The 20,895-nt window shown below is 47.0% G+C and overlaps 1 protein-coding gene and 1 non-coding gene across 7 annotated transcripts in view; one reads left to right on the top strand and one right to left on the bottom strand.

The window, feature by feature from the left end:
- The window catches only part of POLG (DNA polymerase gamma, catalytic subunit), a 33,513-nt gene extending 21,926 nt beyond the window's left edge, over positions 1-11,587 (bottom strand). For 4 of the 6 annotated variants that reach the window (XR_014785398.1, XR_014785399.1, XM_084817314.1 and 1 more), the window contains exons 1-3: positions 7,057-7,790; positions 5,418-5,604; positions 3,431-3,598 (exon numbers count right to left, since the gene is read on the bottom strand). Coding sequence is in view for 4 of the 6 variants with exons in the window: in XM_084817314.1 (XP_084673440.1) it covers positions 3,431-3,598; positions 5,418-5,604; positions 7,057-7,718 (1,017 nt within the window). In the remaining 2 variants the exon portion in view is untranslated. Of the gene's footprint in view, positions 1-3,430; positions 3,599-5,417; positions 5,605-7,056; positions 7,791-11,481 lie in introns of those variants that run through there. The other 2 variants (XM_084817317.1, XM_084817316.1) reach the window with 2 other exon arrangements.
- Positions 11,588-11,810: 223 nt separating this feature from the next.
- Positions 11,811-11,883, top strand: TRNAR-UCG (transfer RNA arginine (anticodon UCG)). The gene has a single exon. It is a non-coding gene; the product is annotated as a tRNA-Arg (tRNA).
- Positions 11,884-20,895: the final 9,012 nt, after the last annotated feature.

Raw genomic sequence — 20,895 nt, 5'->3', positions numbered from 1 at the left:
CTTTCTCCATGATCCAGCGAATGTTGGCGATTTGATCTCTAGTTCCTCTGCCTCTTCGAAACCCTGCTTGTACTTCCGGTAGTTCTTGGTTCACATGCTGCTGAAGCCTAGCTTGTAGGATTTTGAGCATCACCTTGCTGGCATGTGAAATAAGCGCAATTGTGCGGTAGTTTGAACACTCTTTGGCATTGCCCTTCTTTGGAATTGGAATGTAAACTGACCTTTTCCAGTCTTGTGGCCATTGTTGAGTGTTCCAAATTTGCTGGCATATTGAGTGCAGCACTTTAACAGCATCATCTTTTAGGATTTTAAATAGCTCAGCTGGAATAATGTCATCTCCACCAGCTTTGTTGTTAGTAATGCTTCCTAAGGCCCACTTGACTTCACTCTCTAGGATGTCCGGCTCAAGTTCAGTGACCGCACTATCATGGCTATCAGGGACATTCAGATCTTTCCTGTATACTTCTTCTGTGTATTCTTTCCACCTCTTCTTAATCTCATCTGCTTCTGTTAGGTCCCTGCCTTCTTTGTCCTTTATCATGCCCGTCTTTGCACAAAATGTTCCCTTGAGATCTCCAATTTTCTTGAAATGATCTCTAGTCTTTCCCATTCTGTTGTTTTCCTCGATTTCTTTGCATTGTTCATTTAAGAAGGCCTTCTTGTCTCTCCTTGCTGTTCTCTGGAACTCTGCATTCAGTTGGATATATCTTCCCCTTTCTCCCTTGCTTTTCGCTTCCCTTCTTTCCTCAGCTACTTGTAAAGCCTCATCAGTCAGCCACTTGGCTTTCTTGCATTTCTTTTTCTTTGGGATGGATTGAGTTGCTGCCTCCTGAACAATGTTACGGACCTCCGTCCATAGTTCCTCAGGCACTGTGTCTATCAGGTCTAAACCCTGAAATCTATTCCTCACCTCCACTGTATATTCATAAGGGATATGATTTAGGTCATACCTGAATGGTTTAGTGGTTTTCCCTACGTTCTTCAATTTAAGCTGAAATTTTGCAAGAAGCAGCTCATGATCTGAGCCACAGTCAGCTCCAGGTCTTGTTTTTACTGACTGTATAGAGCTTCTCCATCTTTGGCTGCAAAGTACATAATCTGATTTCGATATTGACCATCTGGTGATCAAGGGTGATCTGGTGATCAAGGGTGATCAGAGTCCATGTGTAGAGTCGCCTCTTGTGCTGTTGGAAAAGAGTGTTTGCTATGATCAGCATGTTCTCTTGGCCTTGGATTCGTACTGAGATCATTCTGTCGTTTTTGAGATTGTACCCCAGTACTGCTTTTCCCACCCTTTTATTGACTATGAGTGCTACTCCATTTCTTCTAAGGGATTCTTTCCCACAGTAGTAGATATGATGGTCACCTGAATTAAATTCGCCCATGCTTGTCCATTTTAGTTCGCTGATTCCCAAGATGTCGATTTTCAATCTTGCCATCTCATGTTTGACCACCTCCAGCTTACCTTGATTCATTGACCTTACATTCCAGGTTCCTAAACAATATTGTTCTTTACAGCATCGGACTTTCTTTTCACCACCAGACACATCCACAGCTGGGTGTCCTTTCGGCTTTGGCCCAGCCGCTTCACTCTTTCTGGCACTACTTGGAAATTCCCTCTGCTCTTCCCCAGTAGTATATTGGACACCTTCCGACCTGAGGGGCTCATTTTCTGGCATCATCTCTTTTAGCCTTGTGATACGTTCCATGGGGTTTTCTTGGCAAGAATACTGGAGTGGGTTGCCATTTCCTTCTCCAGTGGACCACATTTTGTCAGAACTCTCCACTATGACCTGTCCTTCTTGGGTGGCTCTGCACAGCATACCTTATGGCTTCACTGAGTAACGCAAGCCCCTTCGCCACAACAAGGCAGTGATCCATGAAGGGGAACTAGTACCAATCCTTAGGATTAATTAAATAGAGCATCTACCTTACTGATACAATCCAGGTTTTTCACTAGAATTGCAAGCCCTACTAGGCCTCATCTATACATGCAGTAGAATAAGGTGGTATTATTGAGGTGGTATATATTGAACTGTACCACTGTAGACAGGTGATTCCAGTTTTGAATGCTCCTCTAAATTAAAAAAAAATACACACTGCAAACAGGCACAGAAGGGAGAAAGTTCTATCTCAGCCCTTTCCAATGATGGTGATTTTTTATTTGCAGAGTTTTTAACACAGTTAGATAAGCATTAAAAATATGATCACCAACTCTAAAGTGACAATCCATTCTACTACACTCTGTCACATAAGTGTCAGCTATACAGAATATTCTAAAACATACAGAGTAAACAGAATTATAGCTGTACTTAGTCTGCCTCGTGCATCACTGGCAGGTCTCTAGCCAAGGATTACCTAGAAAACATTAAGATAATGCAAGAAGCAATAAAGCCCACCATACTTGTCAAAGCAATCTCTCTATTTCCTTCTCTTATATCTAGATGCTGCCAACCTCCACCATGCTGGTTCCCCTCTTCCACCCTCTAGTCAATTCAGAATGCTTTTGCCAAAAATAATCTCTCCCGTCTGTCCAAGATAGCAACTTCAAAAAAAGACAAAATCAATGTGTACACATTAAAAGGTGCAATTATGAAAGAGAGGAGGTGAGAAGAGGAGGAGGACAACCAGTTCTTCTGGAAGAGAGACAGTGTTCAGTCCCAGCTGATCAAGCATAAATATGGCATCTCCATCTGCCTTTCTCCACTCCTCTTAGAGGACAGAGCATCAAACACCAGTTATTCATTCATTCATTCACGCATGTGTGTGCGTGTATTCATTCGTGTGTGTGTGTGTGTGTGTGTGTGTGTGAGAGAGAGAGAGAGAGAGAGAGAATAAAGATGATAGATAGATAGCACACAATAGAAGTATTTTCCAATCTCCATTTCACAGGATCATAGAGTTGGAAGGACAATTTAGGCCACTGAGTCTAACCCCCTGCTCAGTACAGGAATCCAGTTAAAGCATCTGTGTCAAATGGCTGTCTAGTGTCTTCTTGAAAACCTCTAGCCACCACCTCCCTAGGCTGTTGGTTCCATTGTCTGAACAAAATCTGCCTTCCTGTAAGCCTGTTATTTCGTGTCCTACATTTCTTTTGTCCTACTGTCACTTCAGGACAAACAGGATTTGTTTGTCCAGAGATTTTGCTTACAAAAACTATTTACCAGAGACCAAAGTGGGGCAAGTTCCCACAACACAAGCACCAATCCCTCTTTCAAACCACTTTCCACTGTGAAAACGCTAACACCCTTTTGTTTTTCTCCAGCTCGGTACTCATATATGCTGGACCACATTGGATCTTACTTAGCACTGCCACCATGCAAGTCCCATAGGTATGAATTGAGGTTGCAGAGAAGTAACACACTGTGGATTGCACCTAGTGAAGGAAAAGAGGGGTGAGCGTGACACTTGGTACTGCCTCTCAACTCACTGCAGGGCCGTCTGTTTTGCTGCGTGTTTTCTTGATATGCTCCTGGACCTGCTGCTGCCCTCTCCTCTTGCCATGTTTTGCTGCCATCCAAAGGCTGCGCTGGAATCCCGTCAGCCCTGAGATTGCCATGTGCATACTCATGGTGTCCAGAAAACGCATCTGGGAGCCCTGAAATAGTGTATTTATTTATTACATGTATATATTGCCCAACAGCTGAGGCTGTCTGGGCAGTTCACAACAATTAAAACCATAAAATACAACATGATAAAACATAATATAAGACTTTAAAAGTTTAAAAGTAGCATGTAAAACCAGAGTAAAACCCAACAGCAGTTACAAACCAGGGAAAACAGTTGTTTTAATGGACACAGGCAGTGCCACTGGGATATTCATTTCCATAAAGAACTGTATATGGCAAGACCAGAAATTAGAGGGTGGCAGCCTGGAGGATTAAAGCTTGATATGCTGTATCAGACAAATTTTTTGCCAAATGGTTCATATCCAAACTACATTCTAGTTCCACCCTAATGTCATGAAATCCTGGCTGCTGCTATTCCCCCGCACTGGGACAGGGAGTGGAAGAAAGGTGCTTAACCTTTTCCTTGCCTGTCACTTTCCCCTTGCAACTTCCACCAGCTGGAGTTCCAGATTGTTGGAAACATGGGTCTGTAACTCTGGCTAGCAGAAAAGCAGATGATGTTGGAAATGTTAAGCACCTCTCCTCCCATTGCACCGCATCTCACTTGCAAACAGCCCCCTTCTGACAGCGCTTTTGCAGAGGATAAGCAATGACTGGGATTTCAAGATACAAGGCAGCAGCAGAACATGAAGTTCTAGCCTCAGACAAGCGAACAACCAGGAAAGTTGCTTTGTATGCAGCAGCAAAGATATATAGGGACACTGTAAACAAAAATTGCAGTCATCTGCAGCGGGGATAGTTTGCACTGATACTAGTCTTGATGGTTATGTACTACTTCCAGTACCGGAGGCAGTGAGCCTATGTACACCAGTTGCTGGGGAACATGGGTGGGAGGATGCTGTTGCACTCATGTCCTGCTTGTGGGTTGCTGGTCAACAGCTGGTTGGCCACTGTGTGAACAGAATGCTGGACTAGATGTACCCTTGTTCTGATCCAGCATGGCTCTTATTTTCTTATTGTCGTTTGGCACAGATCTAGCCTTTTACCCACTTGTATATTATCTACCAATTCTGACTAGATAATATTGACAATGCTGACATGCTTTATTTCTATGCCAAGCAATTATTTGTATCTTGTTTATTTATTTATTTATTATTTAATTTATTAATCGCCCATCTGGCTGGTCACCCAGCCACTCTGGGCAATGTACAACATACAATAAAACAATAAAATTCTACCATAAAAACATTTTCTAAAATACCCTAACCCACCTCAAATGCCTGCCTGAACAGCCACGTTTTTAATGCACGACGGAAGCTCATTAAAGAGGGGGCATGACAGAGTTCCCTAGGGAGGGAGTTCCACAGAGTGGGGGCCACTACAGAAAAGACCCTCTCCCTCGTCCCCACCAGTCTAGCTGTCCTGGCTGATGGGACAGAGAGAAGGCCATCCGAGGCTGATCTTGTTAAGCGGCCTGTCTGGTGCTGCTGGAGGCACTCCTTAAGATAGGCTGGGCCGGAACCATATAGGGTTTTAAAGGTCAAAACCAACACCTTGAATTTGGCCCGGAAAACAACTGGTAACCAGTGCAACTCCTTCAGCACTGGAGTGATGTGATGATCTCACCGGCGGCTGCCTTTAATCAGGCGAGCCGCCATATTCTGTACCAGCTGCAGCTGTATGTTTCCTGTATGTTTTCTCCACAGTTGTTGTGGCTCATGTATATAATAAACAAATCCATATGTATGTTGCCACAAACATCTATCCTTCAGGTCACTAAGAATGCTATGTATACAAGAAGAAAGAAAGCAGAAGAAATGGACAGGCTGAAAGACAGAAATGACCTACCTGGATCAAGTACTGTTCTTTGATGTGTGCGCGGTCAAAGGAGACATTGTGGCCAACCACCAGCCTCTCCCGCCGTTCCTGCTTGGTGAGGCTGTTGCTTGTTTCCAGGGGGATGAGGTCTGACAGAGTCAGCTGGCTGGACCAGGTGTACCGTTCCTCTAACAGCCGCTTGCTACACCATGAATACCTGGGGAGCAACCACACCCACCTTTAAAATACTCACATCTATGTGAACTAAAGCTCTCTTATCAATGCATGATTGGGCACCAGGACTCACCTTTATTTCATTCTAGAATTGAATTTTTTAGTAATTTCATAGCAAACTTGCAGCATTAGGATGAACGCCAAATGAAATATGGAGCATATCAGGTAACTCCCCCTGGCTCTTGTAATTTTATATCAAATTCATATTTTTTTAAGGTTACAGTCCTAAGCACACTTACTAGGGAATAAGTCTTGTTGAACTCAGTGGGAGTTTCTTCTGAGCAAACATGCTTAAGATCACATATGCTCCTATCAGTTTAAGCATCTTTAGATTTTAACCACACCAGCAACCCAGCTCTGTTTTGGGCAGTTGCACTGGTGTGTTTAAAGCAACAAATAAGCAAATGCACATAAATGACTAACCATGCAGAGTGACAGCCAGGCAGATCAGATTCCCAGCAGCTATCACACTGCCAGGACAGCAGCCTTAGAAACAGCTCAGTGGGAGACCAAGAACAAGATCACAAATTTAAGAGTTCTAATTTAGCATAGGCCACATATTGTATATGTGTAGGGCAGGAGTGGCTAAACTGTGGCTCATAAGCCAGATATGGCTCCTGAGAAGTTCAAGAAAATTAAGGAAAAGTAGCCTTTTCACCCTTATTTCCACCATCACTATACTTTGAACACATAAGTGAGTGTGGACTCCAATGTTCTAATTTAACACACTTAACCTCTGTGTAAGTCTCACAGCATCTGTGCACAGCACACACATGAGGCTAGGAATATTTGAGGTCAAAGGAAGGAGCTCACTCCAAATAAATAAGGAGTACATGATCCTCCATATACCACTTTAACTGTCTTCTTGGGAGCACTGCTTCTCACTCTTCTGGTTTTGCACAAGAACCGAGGAAGTTCCTAGATGGTCACATTTCTCTCCCGACTGTCCCTCTGTAAACAAAGGAACTCGGGAAGAAGCAATGGTGGCATAGTGTCCAAAACCCTAAGGTAATAGGTACTGCCCTGGAGCCGAACAAGGGCAGGAAGGTGCAGCGGTCCCTTGGAAAGGAAAGATAAGGGATAGTAGTTGATTAAGAGTTTTGGGGTGCTGGGGACAGAAGCAGCAGGGCACTGGCTGTGTGTCCTGTGGTTGTTGGCCATATGTTAGATTTGGCACGCAGCCTGTAGGAGCAAGAACTCTGTCCTATAGTTTAGTGGTACAGCACATGATTTGCACACAGAAAGTCCCAGGTTCAATCCCTGTCAACTCCAATTAAGGGTGGAAAACCTTTCAAGCAGGAGGCTGGAAAACCTTCTGCCTGAAACTGTGGAGAGCAACTGGCAATCAGGGTTGACAGTACTGGGCTAGGTCTGACACAATATAAGGCAGCTTCCTATGTTCCCCACACCTATACCAGAGCTTTCACCATCTTACCAGGCACTTGGAGATACAGCCACTGCAAGTGTGGGGCAATGTCCTTCTTCCATGCACACTTCCACATCAAACACTATGGCTTGCTCATCAGGGAAATCCACAGCTTTTTTCTCCCCGCTGGGGCCATATTGTGTCCATCCCACTTCCCAAGCCCACTCCAGGGGCATTGGTGGGATCTCACACAGGAGAAGTTCCTTAGCAGCCTCCAGATACGGGAAGTTCTGCTTTTGTGCCAAGATACGGAAGTGTTCATCTATGCTGGCCCCATACATCCGGGGCAGCTGGAGCTCCACGTCAGGAATGGTGGCTGTCTCTTTGCCCCACAAGTCATGCTTCTGCAAGTGTTCCATACTCTTCTTGATGTCTTCCTCTGAATACTGTACCTGAGCGCCCCGGAAAATCTGTTCATGAAGACCCTTAGAAAGCATCTGGATGCCAAGGGGATTCATGCGCTGCTGTTTGAAGGCAGTGCCAATATCTTGCAACTTCTCCTCCTGAACTACATGACCAGCGGAGGAACCCGAGGACCATCTCTGCAGTCTTTGTAATACAAGCGGACCTGTCAGTGGAGTCCTCCATACCAAACGTTTCATCTTCACCAGGAATAAACAGCATGGAGAATGTATAACAGTCTGATTTTCTTGATAACTCAGATCTATCATGGGGACAAACAGCAGATGCAGCCGAAGTGAGATTCAGTGTATTTTTTCCATCTCCCTGTCCCAGATGCTCAATACTCCATCTCACATACCGTTTAAGACATGCTGTTTAAGGCTAGTTAGTGTTAGATTTAGAAAAGGGAGATCCAGATTTTCTAAAAAAATCTCAGCCACAAAGCTTGCTGAATAACCTTGGTCAAGTCAATATCTCTCACCCAAGTCGACCTCCTAAGGTTGTTGTGCAAATGAAAGAGGGGTGGGGGGAAACCATGTATGCTCTTTCGAGGAACGGCAGGATAAAAATAAATAATAAGATCTAGGATTAGTCTCTGGAAATAATTAATCTCTCTCTATATATGAGACACTGATTCAGCAAGCCTAGGAAAATATTTCTAATTCCTAGCCACCAGCATCAATATTTCTAGGACCAAGATAAAATTCTTTGAACAAAGCAAAATTCCCAGACCCTAGTTGCAAAGTTTTAGGTACTGGGCAACCAAGTATCTGGGATTTCTCCAGCTCTAGCATAGCAATAAATAACCACCTTATTCCACGTATGTGTTTTAGCAACCTTCTTGGTATTATATTCCTTTTTAAAAAGAAATCACATTTCAGTGGCAAGACAATAAAATAACAAGAGTTCCATTTAAAAATAAGCGTGAGAACATCACAACAGTGAGTTCTAAAAATGTATGCAAAATAAGTGTGAGAACATCACAACAGTGAGTTCTAAAAATGTATACAAAATAACATTTGGGTGCAGGGAAATTGTTACACCGGCTCCTCTTGCAGCTACTGCTTAAGACCCATACATCCCAAAAGAGTTGCTACCTTGACAATGCAATGATAGAGAAAGCTATCCTGTCTGAACATCTACCTCCTTTGCACCTTTTAAAGCCACAAAGCCTGGCCAGAAAAAAAGTGGCGATCCTACAGAGACACAGACCTGGTTAACACATAACGGCTAACTATGGGTTGTTTAACTCATAGTTAGCCATGGCTGCACAGCAGCTAGTGAGCGTGCTGCCTCCTGCACCTTCATTACCTCTGCTTTCAATCAACCCAGAAAAACCCTGTTCCTGGGTTGTTTTTGGGACATCGAAACCCAGAATTCTGGGTTGTTTAGGAGTTAAACACAGGGTTAATTCAACAAACCATGGGCAATTGTTGGGTTAACTCTGAGTTGTTTAACCCCTATACAACCCAGAGTTCCAGGTTCAGATGTCATGACAACCACCTTGGGTTGTTGACTGAAGGAAGAAGCGACAAGCATCAGGAGGCAGCGTGTTCACACCCAGCTGCTCAGCCCTGACAATTCCTGGGTTAAACAACCCAGGAATTCTTGTTACGTGTGATCCCGGTCACATACAGAGACCACTACCCAAATGAACCCTGCCCAAAGAGCTACTCTCTTCCCACCAATGAACCCTGGCTCTTCTCCCACAGGCACAAATATATCTACTGACTGCTCCTCTCTGATCTGGCTACCCTTCCTCTGCCCCAAAGAAACTAGCACTGACTCTCCTTCTCCCCTTATAAAACTAGGCAATCCCACCCACTCCCTGCTGTACATTAAGGTTGTCCACCACAGAAAGATGTCTACAAATCATACCCCCTACCAAAAAATGTGGCTGTTTTTCCTCTCCTCACAACAGAAACACTGACTCTTCCTCTCCCCCAATGAAACTAGGCTCCCCCTTTCGAAAAGGGTGTCTACAGACTGCCAAAAAGAAAAAAAAGTGCAAGTCTATGCAGGTTTGGGGGGGGGGAGTCCTACAACTCCAAGAATTCCCCAGAGAGCATGGCTGGCTGGGGGCGCTGGGAGCAGTAGGCCTTTCCCTCCTCGAGTCATGTATAGGATTACACCCTAAGGGTGCAATCCTATGCATGTTTAGAGAGAGAAAAGGCCTACAACTCCCAGCATGGCCCAGCCAGCCATGCTCTCTGGGGAATTCTGGCAGTTGTAGGACTCCCCCCCCCCCAAACCTGCATAGACTTGCACTTTTTTCCTTTTTCTTTTTGGCAGTCTGTAGACATCCTTTTTGAGAGGGGGAGCCTAGTTTCATTGGGGGAGAGGAAGAGTCAGTGTTCCTGTTGCGAGGAGAGGAAAAACAGCCACATTTTGTGGTAGGGGGTATAATCTGTAGACATCTTTCTGTTACTGGGAGCTGTAGGCCTTTTCTCTGTCTGAACATGCATAGGATTGCACCCTAACTGGCTATTCTTCCTCCTCTTCCCAAATCCATTTACTTCTCTTTATTCTCTCCCTGACCCTGACCCAAACAGGATATCTAAAGACTTTTGTTGTTCAGTCGTGTCCGACCCTTCGTGACCCTGTGGACCACAGCACGCCAGGCCTTCCTGTCCTGCGCTCTCTCCCGGAGCGTGCTCAAGTCCACATTCATTGCGTCGGTGATGCTATCCAGCCATCTCATCCTCTGCCGCCCCCTTCTCCTTTTCCCTTCAGTCTTTCCCAGCCAGCATCAGGGCCTTTTCCAGGGAGTTTTCTCTTCGCATGAGGTGGCCAAAGTGTTTGAGCCTCAGCTTCAGGATCTGCCCTTCCAAGGAGCACTCAGGGCTGATTATTTATTTATTTATTTTAATTATTAAATTTATTAATCGCCCATCTGGCTGGTCACCCAGCCACTCTGGGCGATGTACAACACACAATAAAAACAGTTTAAAACAATAAAATTCTACAGTAAAAACATTTTCTAAAATACCCTAACCCACCCCAAACGCCTGCCTGAACAACAGCGTTTTTAACGCACGACGGAAGCTCATTAAAGAGGGGGCATGACGGAGTTCCCTAGGGAGGGAGTTCCACGGAGTGGGGGCCACCACAGAAAAGGCCCTCTCCCTCGTCCCCACCAGTCTAGCTGTCCTGGCTGATGGGACAGAGAGAAGGCCATCCGAGGCTGATCTTGTTAAGCGGCCTGTCTGGTGCTGCTGGAGGCGCTCCTTGAGATAGGCTGGGCCGGAACCATATAGGGCTTTAAAGGTCAAAACCAAGACCTTGAATTTGGCCCGGAAAACAACTGGTAACCAGCGCAACTCCTTCAGCACTGATTTCCTTCAGGATGGACTGATCTGACCTCCTTGCGGCCCAGGGGACTCGCAAGAGTCCCCCTCCCAAAATGGCCGTTCTTCCTCTCCTCGCAGAAGTAACGAGGGCTGGCTCCCCTTCTCCCCCAGGGAAGCCATCCGCCCCTCACTCAAAAAGGGACGTCCACGGACTTGTGTCCCCCCCCTTCCCCACACACGATGTGCCCTTTCTTCCCCCGCTCCAAACCCCCTATTGAGCGCCTTTTCCTTCCTCCCCCTGCCCAAAGACACTGACGCGCGTCCCCCTCTTCGTTGCGCTCCCCCCTCAGGGCACCTGCGGGCGGCCCCTCCCTCAGAGTCGGCTATTTCTTCTTCCCCTCACAATTAACTCCTCCCCACACACACACCCCCTCCCGCTTACTCTGCCCCCTCAGTGAAACTGGGCTCCCCCGCCCCCCCAATCTGTGGGGAGGGAACAACCTATGCCGACAGTTCCCCCCCTCCTCCCCCCCAACCCTCTTCTCTCTCCCCCCAAACCCTCTTCTCTCCCCCCCAACCCTCTCCCCGCCCCCCCAAACCCTCTCCCCGCCCCCCCAAACCCCCTTCTCTCCCCGCCCCCCCAAACCCCCTTCTCTCCCCGCCCCCCAAACCCCCTTCTCTCCCCCGCCCCCCCAAACCCCCTTCTCTCCCCCCCCCCCCGCGCGGTCTCCCTCAGGCGGACCTCCTCCTGGTCTTGAACTGGAGTGGTCTCGTCCGGCGCGGGGGGGGTCGTATGCCAAATATGGAAAGGAAAAATGTTCCTTCCGGAGCTTTACAGATGCGCAGCCCACAGAGCAGTCAGGAAGAAAAAAGAGCTTAGGAAAAAAAAGGGGGAAAAAAGAGTTTTCCTCAGCCGGGGAGGGTTCGGTTCGCTCCGCTTTTCTCGGAGCCCTCCCCCAACACTCTCGAGAAATGGTATCTTCCGGAATGGTTCAGCCCGCACCCCCCCCCCACCCCGGGCACAAAGCTTTCACCTTCCTATAGGTCTAGCAGAGCGTTGCTTCGCAGGGTGGCCGCGTGGCCTAATGGATAAGGCGTCTGACTTCGGATCAGAAGATTGCAGGTTCGAGTCCTGCCGCGGTCGCAAATCAAGAGAGGGAGGTGCGTAAATCTCGGGTCTCTCTCGTTTTTGTGTTAATGAAGTAAAACATAATACCTAATCGGTTACAGATGCTTTTTTTTTTTTAAGACTTATTTTGATGATGTGACAGTATTGATTTATGTTACTTAGGAACCCATCTACCATCTTCCACTAATATTTGCACGACTAACGGGCTGGAGCATGCTGGGCATTGTAGGCCTTTTCTCTGTCTGAACATGCATAGGATTGCACCCTAAATTTCACTCTTCCCAAAGTTGCAAAAAATCTGGCAACCTTTCCCTAAATAGGGGCCTTTAAAAGCTGTAGGACAGGCAGAAATTCAACAAGTGCAGCATTGCCCTCCAAAGTAATGGGAAAAGCTGCATGTGTAGAATTTCTGCCTGTTGTGGAGGTGCTCCCACATTGTCCAACATTACATAGACGAAACTGCGCTTATAAGAACACAGAAAACTGCCTTCTATCAAGCCAGACTCCATCTAGCAGGTGAAGCTTATAGCAGGTAGTCCTATACAGGTGTAGTGCTGGGAAAGACTCTACCTGCTCGCTTCCTGTTTGCATCACACTGCTATTTTAAAAGAACATAGGAATATAAGCAGTGGAGGCTGGTGGCTCCGATTTCAGTGGGGCTGTAATTGCATTCTGGGTTTCAGTCAGAACCAGCCAGAACTCCAAAGGAGCTATCCAAGGTTCTCAACCCTATCCCCAAAATAGGTTCAGAAGTTTGGATAGCTCCTTTAGGGTTCTGGCTGGTTCTGACTGAAACCCGGAGTGCATGTACAGCCCCACCGAAATAAGAGCCACCAGCCTCCACTGAATATAAGAAGAACCCTGCTGGATCAGAGCCCAAGTCCATCTCGTCCAGTATCATGCTTCTGACAGTGGATGTCCATATTCTTCTAGGAAGCCCATGAGGAGGGCAGGAACCCAACAGCCCCTCCTCCCCCTGTTCTTTCTTTCTGAGCAACTGTTGTTCAGAGATGCACTGCCTTCGAACACGGACATTCCATTTAACTATTATGGATAATCGCTGACTATAAACGTTGTCCTCCATGAGCTGCGAGAGGCCTCAAAGGTCATCTTTCCAACTCCCTGCCGATTCCAGCTCTCCCACTCCCCCCCCCCCACTATTTTGCACTTGGCTTTGATTAGTGGACCTAGTAAATGAACAAAGTAGATCTCACCAGCCGGAGGTCTGAATACCTCTAGAGGGGAATTATAGCATCCTCTGACACCTATAGAAGGCCTTCCAGAGCCACCATTGGGGTGTCCTGGTCAGGGCCAGGGTCAAGGGTCAGCATGGTTGGGCATCTGCTGATGGCCCACACCCCAGCAGAAGCCCACTGACAAGAGCCCTCTGGAGTTGCTCTTTGCCCATTGCAACCTGCTTTTTCACCTGGCTCAGACAATGGCATTGGTAAGAAGGGGAGCAGTAGATGCCAGTAGACAGCATACATGCTCGTTGGCTATCAAGCAAGCAAGTGGTAGCAATGATGACAAAAGAGAATGAAGAGAAGTAGTAGTTTGAGACCATGGTGGTGAGAAGGTTGACTCATGGGGGGAGGTGCCCATTGAGGGTATCTTGCCCAAGGGCCCTCACGAACCTGAAGCTGGCTCTGCCCCTGGTTCTTGAAGACAACGAGCTTAATTCATCTTTATTTATCTTTATCTTTAACCCATCCTTCACCGTAAACCAGTGTAGCGTAGTGGTTAGAGTGTTGGACTGGGACTTGGGAGATCCGGGTTCTAGTCTCCATGTGGCAATCCGGCTGACTGGGTGCCTTTGGGTCAGTCCCTGACTCTCAGCCTAACTCTACCAGGGTTGTTGTGAGGATAATAAGGAGAGAAAGAGGACCATGTAAGCTGCCTTGGGTTCCTTGCAAGAGGAAAAAAGGTGAGATATAAACGTAATAATAAATAAAATAAACTATCAGGGGAGTATTGTTGTTGTTTATTCATTCAGTTGCTTCCGACTCTTCGTGACTTCATGGACCAGCCCATGCCAGAGCTTCCGGTCGGCTGTCGCCACCCCCAGCTCCCCCAAGGTCGAGTCCGTCACCTCCAGAATATCATCCATCCATCTTGCCCTTGGTCGGCCTCCCTTCCTTTTGCCTTCTACTTTCCCTAGCATCAACATCTTCTCCAGGGGTATCCTGTCTTCTCATTATGTGGCCAAAGTACTTCAGTTTTGCCTTTCATATCATTCCCTCAACAAGGGAGTATACAAGAGGCATAAAAGCCAAAACATGGCACGATATAGTATAATATGAACATAAAGCAAGACCACAATAAAAAACAAGTCAGAAGCATAAATGCAAAGACATAAAGCAGCGTAACACTTTAAAATGCATGGGGAAGTCAGTACATTTTAACCTCGTGCCAGAATGTTAGCAGTGTCAATGCATTGCCAATCCAGCTTCAACAGGGAGGGATTCCAGAGATGGAGTGCCACCCACCAAGGCTGACTAACCCCTTATCAAACTACAATTCCCAGGATTCTTGGGGAGATGCTGACATCAGGACTGTTCAAACTGGAATAAAACCAACAGACGTTTGTAATATACATATGCCCCAAGAATGTCTTTGCTCACACTCCGATGTTTTCACTCTCCTCCGACCCATGTGGCTGCTTTATTTCTTCTTTTACCACTAGATGTCAATGTTGCCTCACTATCAGGAGATGGTCGTCCATTACTAATGGCTGGCACATCTGCTAAGGCTGCATGCTTTGCGCACTTTTTCAAGACTAAGTCCCATTGAATGCAGAGGGTCTTAGGAACAAACTAGACCTGACATGGGAGTTTTGTGGCTGCAGCTGGAACATTTCATTTAAACCTTTTAGTTTTGCATTTCCAAAAAACAACAAGTTAAAAACAAAAAAGCTGATCACAACCCATACCTTTGGTATACGGGTACATGGTGTACTGATTGGAGCAGGGACAGAGAAACTCTTTCAGTCCAAGGACTGAATTTAATTTTCTGGGAAGCTCTTGGGGGCTGTGTTGCAGTGGTGTGTGGGGTTGAAGGCAAGATGGGCAGGGCCGAAATACCAGACATACCAGCATATTTTAGCTTAAACCTCTTAGGGCTCAATCCTATGCATGTTTAGATGGAAAAAAAGTCCTACAATTCCTAGCATTCCCCAGCCAGCCATGCTGGCTGGGGAATCCTGGGAGTTGTAGGACTTTTTCCATCAAAATATGCATAAGATTATGCCCTTAGTGTCAGTAACTAAGCCTTAGAAGAGACATTTCAACCTTTTAGAGCATCTCCATACCAGCCTAAAATCCTGCATTTAAAATGGGACTTTCTGCTTCCACACTTGCTTGATCACTTCTGACAACTGTGGATCACCTCCAGGTGACCAGGCAGAGAACCTTCTGTGAACTGAAAGAGTGTCTTTATTTCCTTCCTTCCTGCCTGCCTGCCTGCCTGCCTGCCTGCCTGCCTCAAATGCCTAATGGTATTTATTCATTATTTATATCATGCCATCAATGTGGTGCTTTACAGAATATTGACAAAAAAGATAGGTCCCTGCCCAAGGAGCTTGCAGTTGAAAGCGGAGGTGTGCAATTAGTGGCCCTCCAGGTATTCTGGCATACAATTCTGGCATACATCACTCCTAGCCAGAATATGAAATGGTGAGGGATGATGGGAGTTTTACAAGCCGGACAGAGATGTCACAGGCAGTGATGTATCAGGATATGAGAACAGAGAGAGAGAGAAAACAAGGAGGGCAAGGCCACAGAGAGCTTTGAATGGTTGAAGAAGCAGTTTGCAATGATCTGGGAACAGACAGGAAGCCAAGTTGGGGAGGTGTTTAAAATGTTTATCCATCTGCATCCTGCATTGATTTGCATGGAGCAAGGGGTTGAACTAGATCAAGGGTGTAGAACTTCAGGCCCAGGGGCCAAATCCAGCCTGTCTGGGTTCCTAATCCAGCCCTCTGGGGTTCCCCAGATGACCACACACCCTTTCCTGGGCTCCACCTTCTTTCCCCCAAAGGAAGGTGGTTTCCTGGCTTTTGTGCAGTTCTGCCCCCCCAAAAAAAGGCTGAGATGCCTCTCCTAAGGTTTAATCACCTCCTAGGATGCCTCTCCTAAGATGCCTCTCCTAAGGCTTTATTACCTCCTAAAATGCCTCTCCTAAGAATGCCTCTCCTGAGATGCCTCTTCTAAGGCTTCATTACCTCCTAAGATGCCTCTCCTAAGAATGCCTCTCCTGAGATGCCTCTTCTAAGGCTTCATTACCTCCTAAGATGCCTCTCCTAAGAATGCCTCTCCTGAGATGCCTCTTCTAAGGCTTCATTACCTCCTAAGATGCCTCTCCTAAGAATGCCTCTCCTGAGATGCCTCTTCTAAGGCTTAATCACCTCCTAAGATACCTCTCCTAAGATGCCTCTCCTTAGATGCCTCTCCTAAGGCTTAATTGCCTCCTAAGACGCCTCTCCTAAGAATGCCTCTCCTGAGATGCCTCTCCTAAGGCTTAATTACCTCCTAAGATGCCTCTCTTAAGAATGCCTCTCCTGAGATGCCTCTCCTAAGGCTTAATTACCTCCTAAGATACCTCTCCTAAGAATGCCTCTTCTAAGGTGCCTCTTCTAAGGCTTAATTACTGGCAGTAAGAACTTTAAGCAAAAATATGCTGGTATTTTGGACCTACCCATTTTGCCTTTGGCCCCGCCCACTGCTAGAATGCAGACCCTGAGATACTCTCGGAAAGTGGAATTTGGGCCTCAGGCTGAAAAGGGCTTAACACCCCTGGAGTACATGATTTCCAAGGTCCCTTCCAACTCTTAAGATTTTAGGAGGGGCATAGTCAGAGAGATGTGGGTCTGGAGAGGTGGATTGCTTAATGGGGGGTAGTAACTTTTTCTAGACATAGTTGCAAATTTGGCCCTAGAAGTCCCTTTTCATTTTTTTCTCTGTCCTTGATAATGATGACTAAGAGGAATGCAATCAGTGGCTACTGGTCCTGATGGCTATATGCTACCTCCAGTATCAGAGGCAGTATTCCTATGTACACCAGTTGCTGAGGAACATAGGCGGGAGGGTGCTGTTGCACTCATGTCCTGCTTGTGGGTTTCCCAGAAGCATCACTAGGGATGTTAGAGAATTCCGCCATGGATCCCAGGGAGGCCGAATTCCAGTGAATTCGGCCCCCTGGAATCCGTGGCGGAACGGAGGAACTCACCCCACCAACCCGTGAAAGCCCCGCGAAACGGAGCCTACCTGGCTGTGGCTCTGGTAGCGGCGGCAGCTCCGGCAGTGGCTCTGGCGGCGGCTCTGGTGGCGGCTCCGGCGGTGGATGAAGCAGCGGTGGCAGCAACGGCGGCAGCTCCAGCCACTGCCAGGTTGCTGCGGCCGCAAATGGCAGCCATTGTAGTGGCTGCCATTTGTGTCACTACACCGGCCTGTGATAGGCTACATATATATTTATGTAGCCTATCACGGCTAAAACGAGAACGCAAACGGCATAGGGGACGCCATTTGCATCCCTGCTTTAGCCATGGTAGGCTATGTAAATATATACATAGCCTATCACAGGTCGGCATAGGGATGCAAATGGCATCCCCTATGCAAGACGCCATTTGCGTCTGTAGCAGCCTGGCAGTGGCTGGAGGCCCCACTGCGGGTTGGCCTGGCTGGCGGCTCCACGGACTGGCCGCAGAGCAGAGTCGGCCAGGCATGATTCCAGGGGGGAGGAACGGATCGCCTCCCCCCACCTGCAGACCCCAGCGGAGCCAGGTAAGTGTGGTTTCGTACACCCCTAAGCATCACACAGTGCATTGTTAAACTATGGAACTCACTTCCACAAGAGAGCCAGTGTGGTATAGTGGTGAGTGTGTTGGACTGGGAGCCAGGAAATCCGAGTTCTAGTCCCCACTAGGTCATGGAAACTCACTGGGTGACTTTGGGCCAGTTACAGACTCTCAGCCCAACCTAAAAGGTGGGATATAAATGTAATAAATAAATAAATAAATAAATAAGTAAGTAAGTAAGTAAGTAAGTAAGAAAGAAAGGCCACCAATTTGGATTACTTTAAAAGGGGATTGGACAAATTCATGGAGGAGAAGGCTATCAGTGGCTACTAGTCCTGAGGGCTAAATGCCACCTCCAGTATCAGAGGCAGTATGCCTATGTACACCAATTGCTGGGGGACATGGGCAGGAGGGCATTGTTGCACTTGTGTACTGCTTGTGGGTTCCCGGTCAACAGCTGGTTGGCCACTGTGTGAACAGGATGCTGGACTAGATGGACACTTGGTCTGCTCTAGCAGGACTCTTCTTATGTTCTTAATCCTTCTTCGTCCTGATCCATCATCCATATGAAGGAAGCCATCCATCCAGCTGCTGTGGACTTAATTAAAACTGCATCAAGAGCTCACACCAGACTATACCTGTCCAGAAGCGGCCTGAGATGGCTGCGTAGAAAAGTGCAATCAAAATCCGCCTTATCGGCGAGGGCATGAGAACAGAAAACAACAGCAAGAGCCTAGTAGAGTTATCTGAGTGACGTCTGATGCAAAGATACGGTCCATAAAATTGGCCAGTTGACATTGTCAACGCCTTGGGGCTGGAGGCTGACCCAGCTGGGTTGTCCTGCATGAGGCCGGTCGCCGCTGCTCTCGAGGTGGTCTTGCAATCTCCTTCCCTTGCTCCTTCATCAGCAATACAGGTGGCTGCATCTAGACCAGCCTGTATTGGGGGTGAACTCTGGTACAGAAAAAAATGGTAGAAGGTGATGGCACCACCCACAACCAGGTTCTGTGATCAGTCGCTGTTGAATGATGCCAAAAGCCACTTCTGGCTTTTCTCAGGGCTGACTTTGCATTTCACAAAGTCTGCAGTCCCACACATGCATTTAGCGGTCAATAGTTAATAGTTCTGAGCAATGCATAAGACTGGGCTGGCGTAAATTATAACCTTCCCATAGTAAGACTGGGCAGAAATCATGTGCTTTTCTGGCTTTTTTTGGCGTGCTTTTTGTGTATCATCATAATCACACCTATGCACACCTGTGTTTGCTCCTTCCAGCCCCATGCCCATTGCTAATTCCTAGCTGAAGTTCATACAGACTCCTTCACAACCCTTTCTCAAGCTCTCCCCCTTTTCTAGCACCATGCATTAGATTTATTGGCACGTTATGGGCACGTGACCCTAACTTTGCACGTTCCCTGTTTACTAACAGGCATGTACACATGTCGCAAGCACATACCCACACCCACACTCACTGTTGTTTGGATCCAGAGGAATGAGTCATGCTTTAGTCCCATTGAAGTCAATGTGACTTAAGCTAGGCACGGTGAACTGTCCCATTGATTTTGATGCTTGACAAATGCCCTCTTGATCCAGTGGTGAACTAGGTAATTTTAGACCCTGGACAATGGACTTATGCCCCCCCCCCTTAAACGGCCTTGTGTATTACTTCCGTTATGAAGCAGCCAACAAACATTTTTCTTCGTTGCTCACCCCCAGTCACCATTCCATGCTTTACAACTGTTTTTACATGCCTGATATGTTAGAATGAGAACAACAAAACTGTTTGCCAGCCCTGATTTTTTTTTTTTTTTAAAAAAATAATACTCTGGGCATGTGCAGTTTTGCATTTTAAACTCACGTAAATCATAGCACCATCATGACTACAAGAATCAAATGGAGTTTGCTTAGTCTGTCCTGATCTCTGGCTGGTAATTTGGGGGCTCCCTGTGCTGTGGGATCCTGAACTCTTGGCTCCAAGGCCTTAGTTTACACCACTCTCTGTATCCAACTTGTGTCTGCAAGTCCAGCAAATCTCCCAGTGTACTCTTGATGGCCAGAGTGGTGTACTGTATAGATCGCTTGGAGCTGAAACAAGAATCCATTTGAGGGCACGGTTGAATGGATTGGTGGGGGGTGGGAGAAGGCTGTATAGCTACTTAGTCAATTTGCAGAAAGTCTCTTTGCTGAGAAAGCTGATGAATATCCATCTTCCCCATGGAGGCAGGAGGGTGGCAGGGAGAAGAAATTATATGTTTCATTTCTGTGTTTCCCCCGCAATTCAAGAATGTGATACTGCATGCTGCAAGACCGATATGCTCTGAAACCTTCCTCTGCTTTTCCCACAGCCAAGGGAAATGGCAACATTTCTGCTGCCTGAACTGATGCCCCATTGTCTTAAAAACCGGCAGAACAACAGTCCTTTCTCCCAAAGTATAACTTGGCAGCAGAGTGCCCTCTTTCACAGGTCTTATCTGCGAGAAACGGTCACATCTCCTTCCTTGAACTGTCCCTATTTTTTTTTACAAGATACTTTCTTCCTATAATTTTGTTTTTACACAATGGGAAGAATGCAGAATGTTGTTATAAGTTATATTTATCAGCATTGCCTTTGGGCGGAAAAAAAAAAATCACAAATCCCTTGAGAGATCTTCTACAGATCTCATGCAAAGATGCCGTTTATATTCCCTGTAGGTATAGGCACAGTGTTTCTCCCCATCCACACCCCACGCCTTTTGCATCTAATCTTCACTCTACCATCTCTATTCCCCTGATTCGCCCACCTGGCTTTCTGCATGGGCTCTGGCTGCTCTCCTTCTCTGCCCCTTCCAGAAGACCTATGTAAGCCAGCGATAGGGATATCCCGAGAGTCCATGGTGGGGGGAATGGAGTCCAACTGGCTCCCCTTCGCCTGCCCTCCCTGACCCTGCTCGCCGAATCTCAGGGTGCTCGTAGGCCCACTCGGCGAGCACCCCACAGCTTGGTGAGTGCCCAGCAGCTGCCCGTCCTTCTTAGTGAGCCGCCATTGTGCAGAATGATGGTGTCTCAGGTGCCTCCTGGTAGGTAATGTTGCATGATTGGTGGCCGTAAAGGGGCCATCTACGCAACATTGCAGGCGTGAATGGAGCATCCTCGCCTGTAATGTTGTGTAAATGGGCCTTTTATGGCAGCCAATCATGTGACATGACCCACCGGGAAGTGCGCGCGCCACCATTGTTGCGCACAATGGCAGTTTGCTA

Source organism: Heloderma suspectum, chromosome 11 (assembly GCF_057233095.1).
Source record: "Heloderma suspectum isolate Gila_16-S chromosome 11, 16-S_ref, whole genome shotgun sequence".
NCBI classification, from domain to species: Eukaryota; Metazoa; Chordata; class Lepidosauria; order Squamata; family Helodermatidae; genus Heloderma; species Heloderma suspectum.
This window is presented reverse-complemented; position numbering and strand designations above follow the sequence as displayed.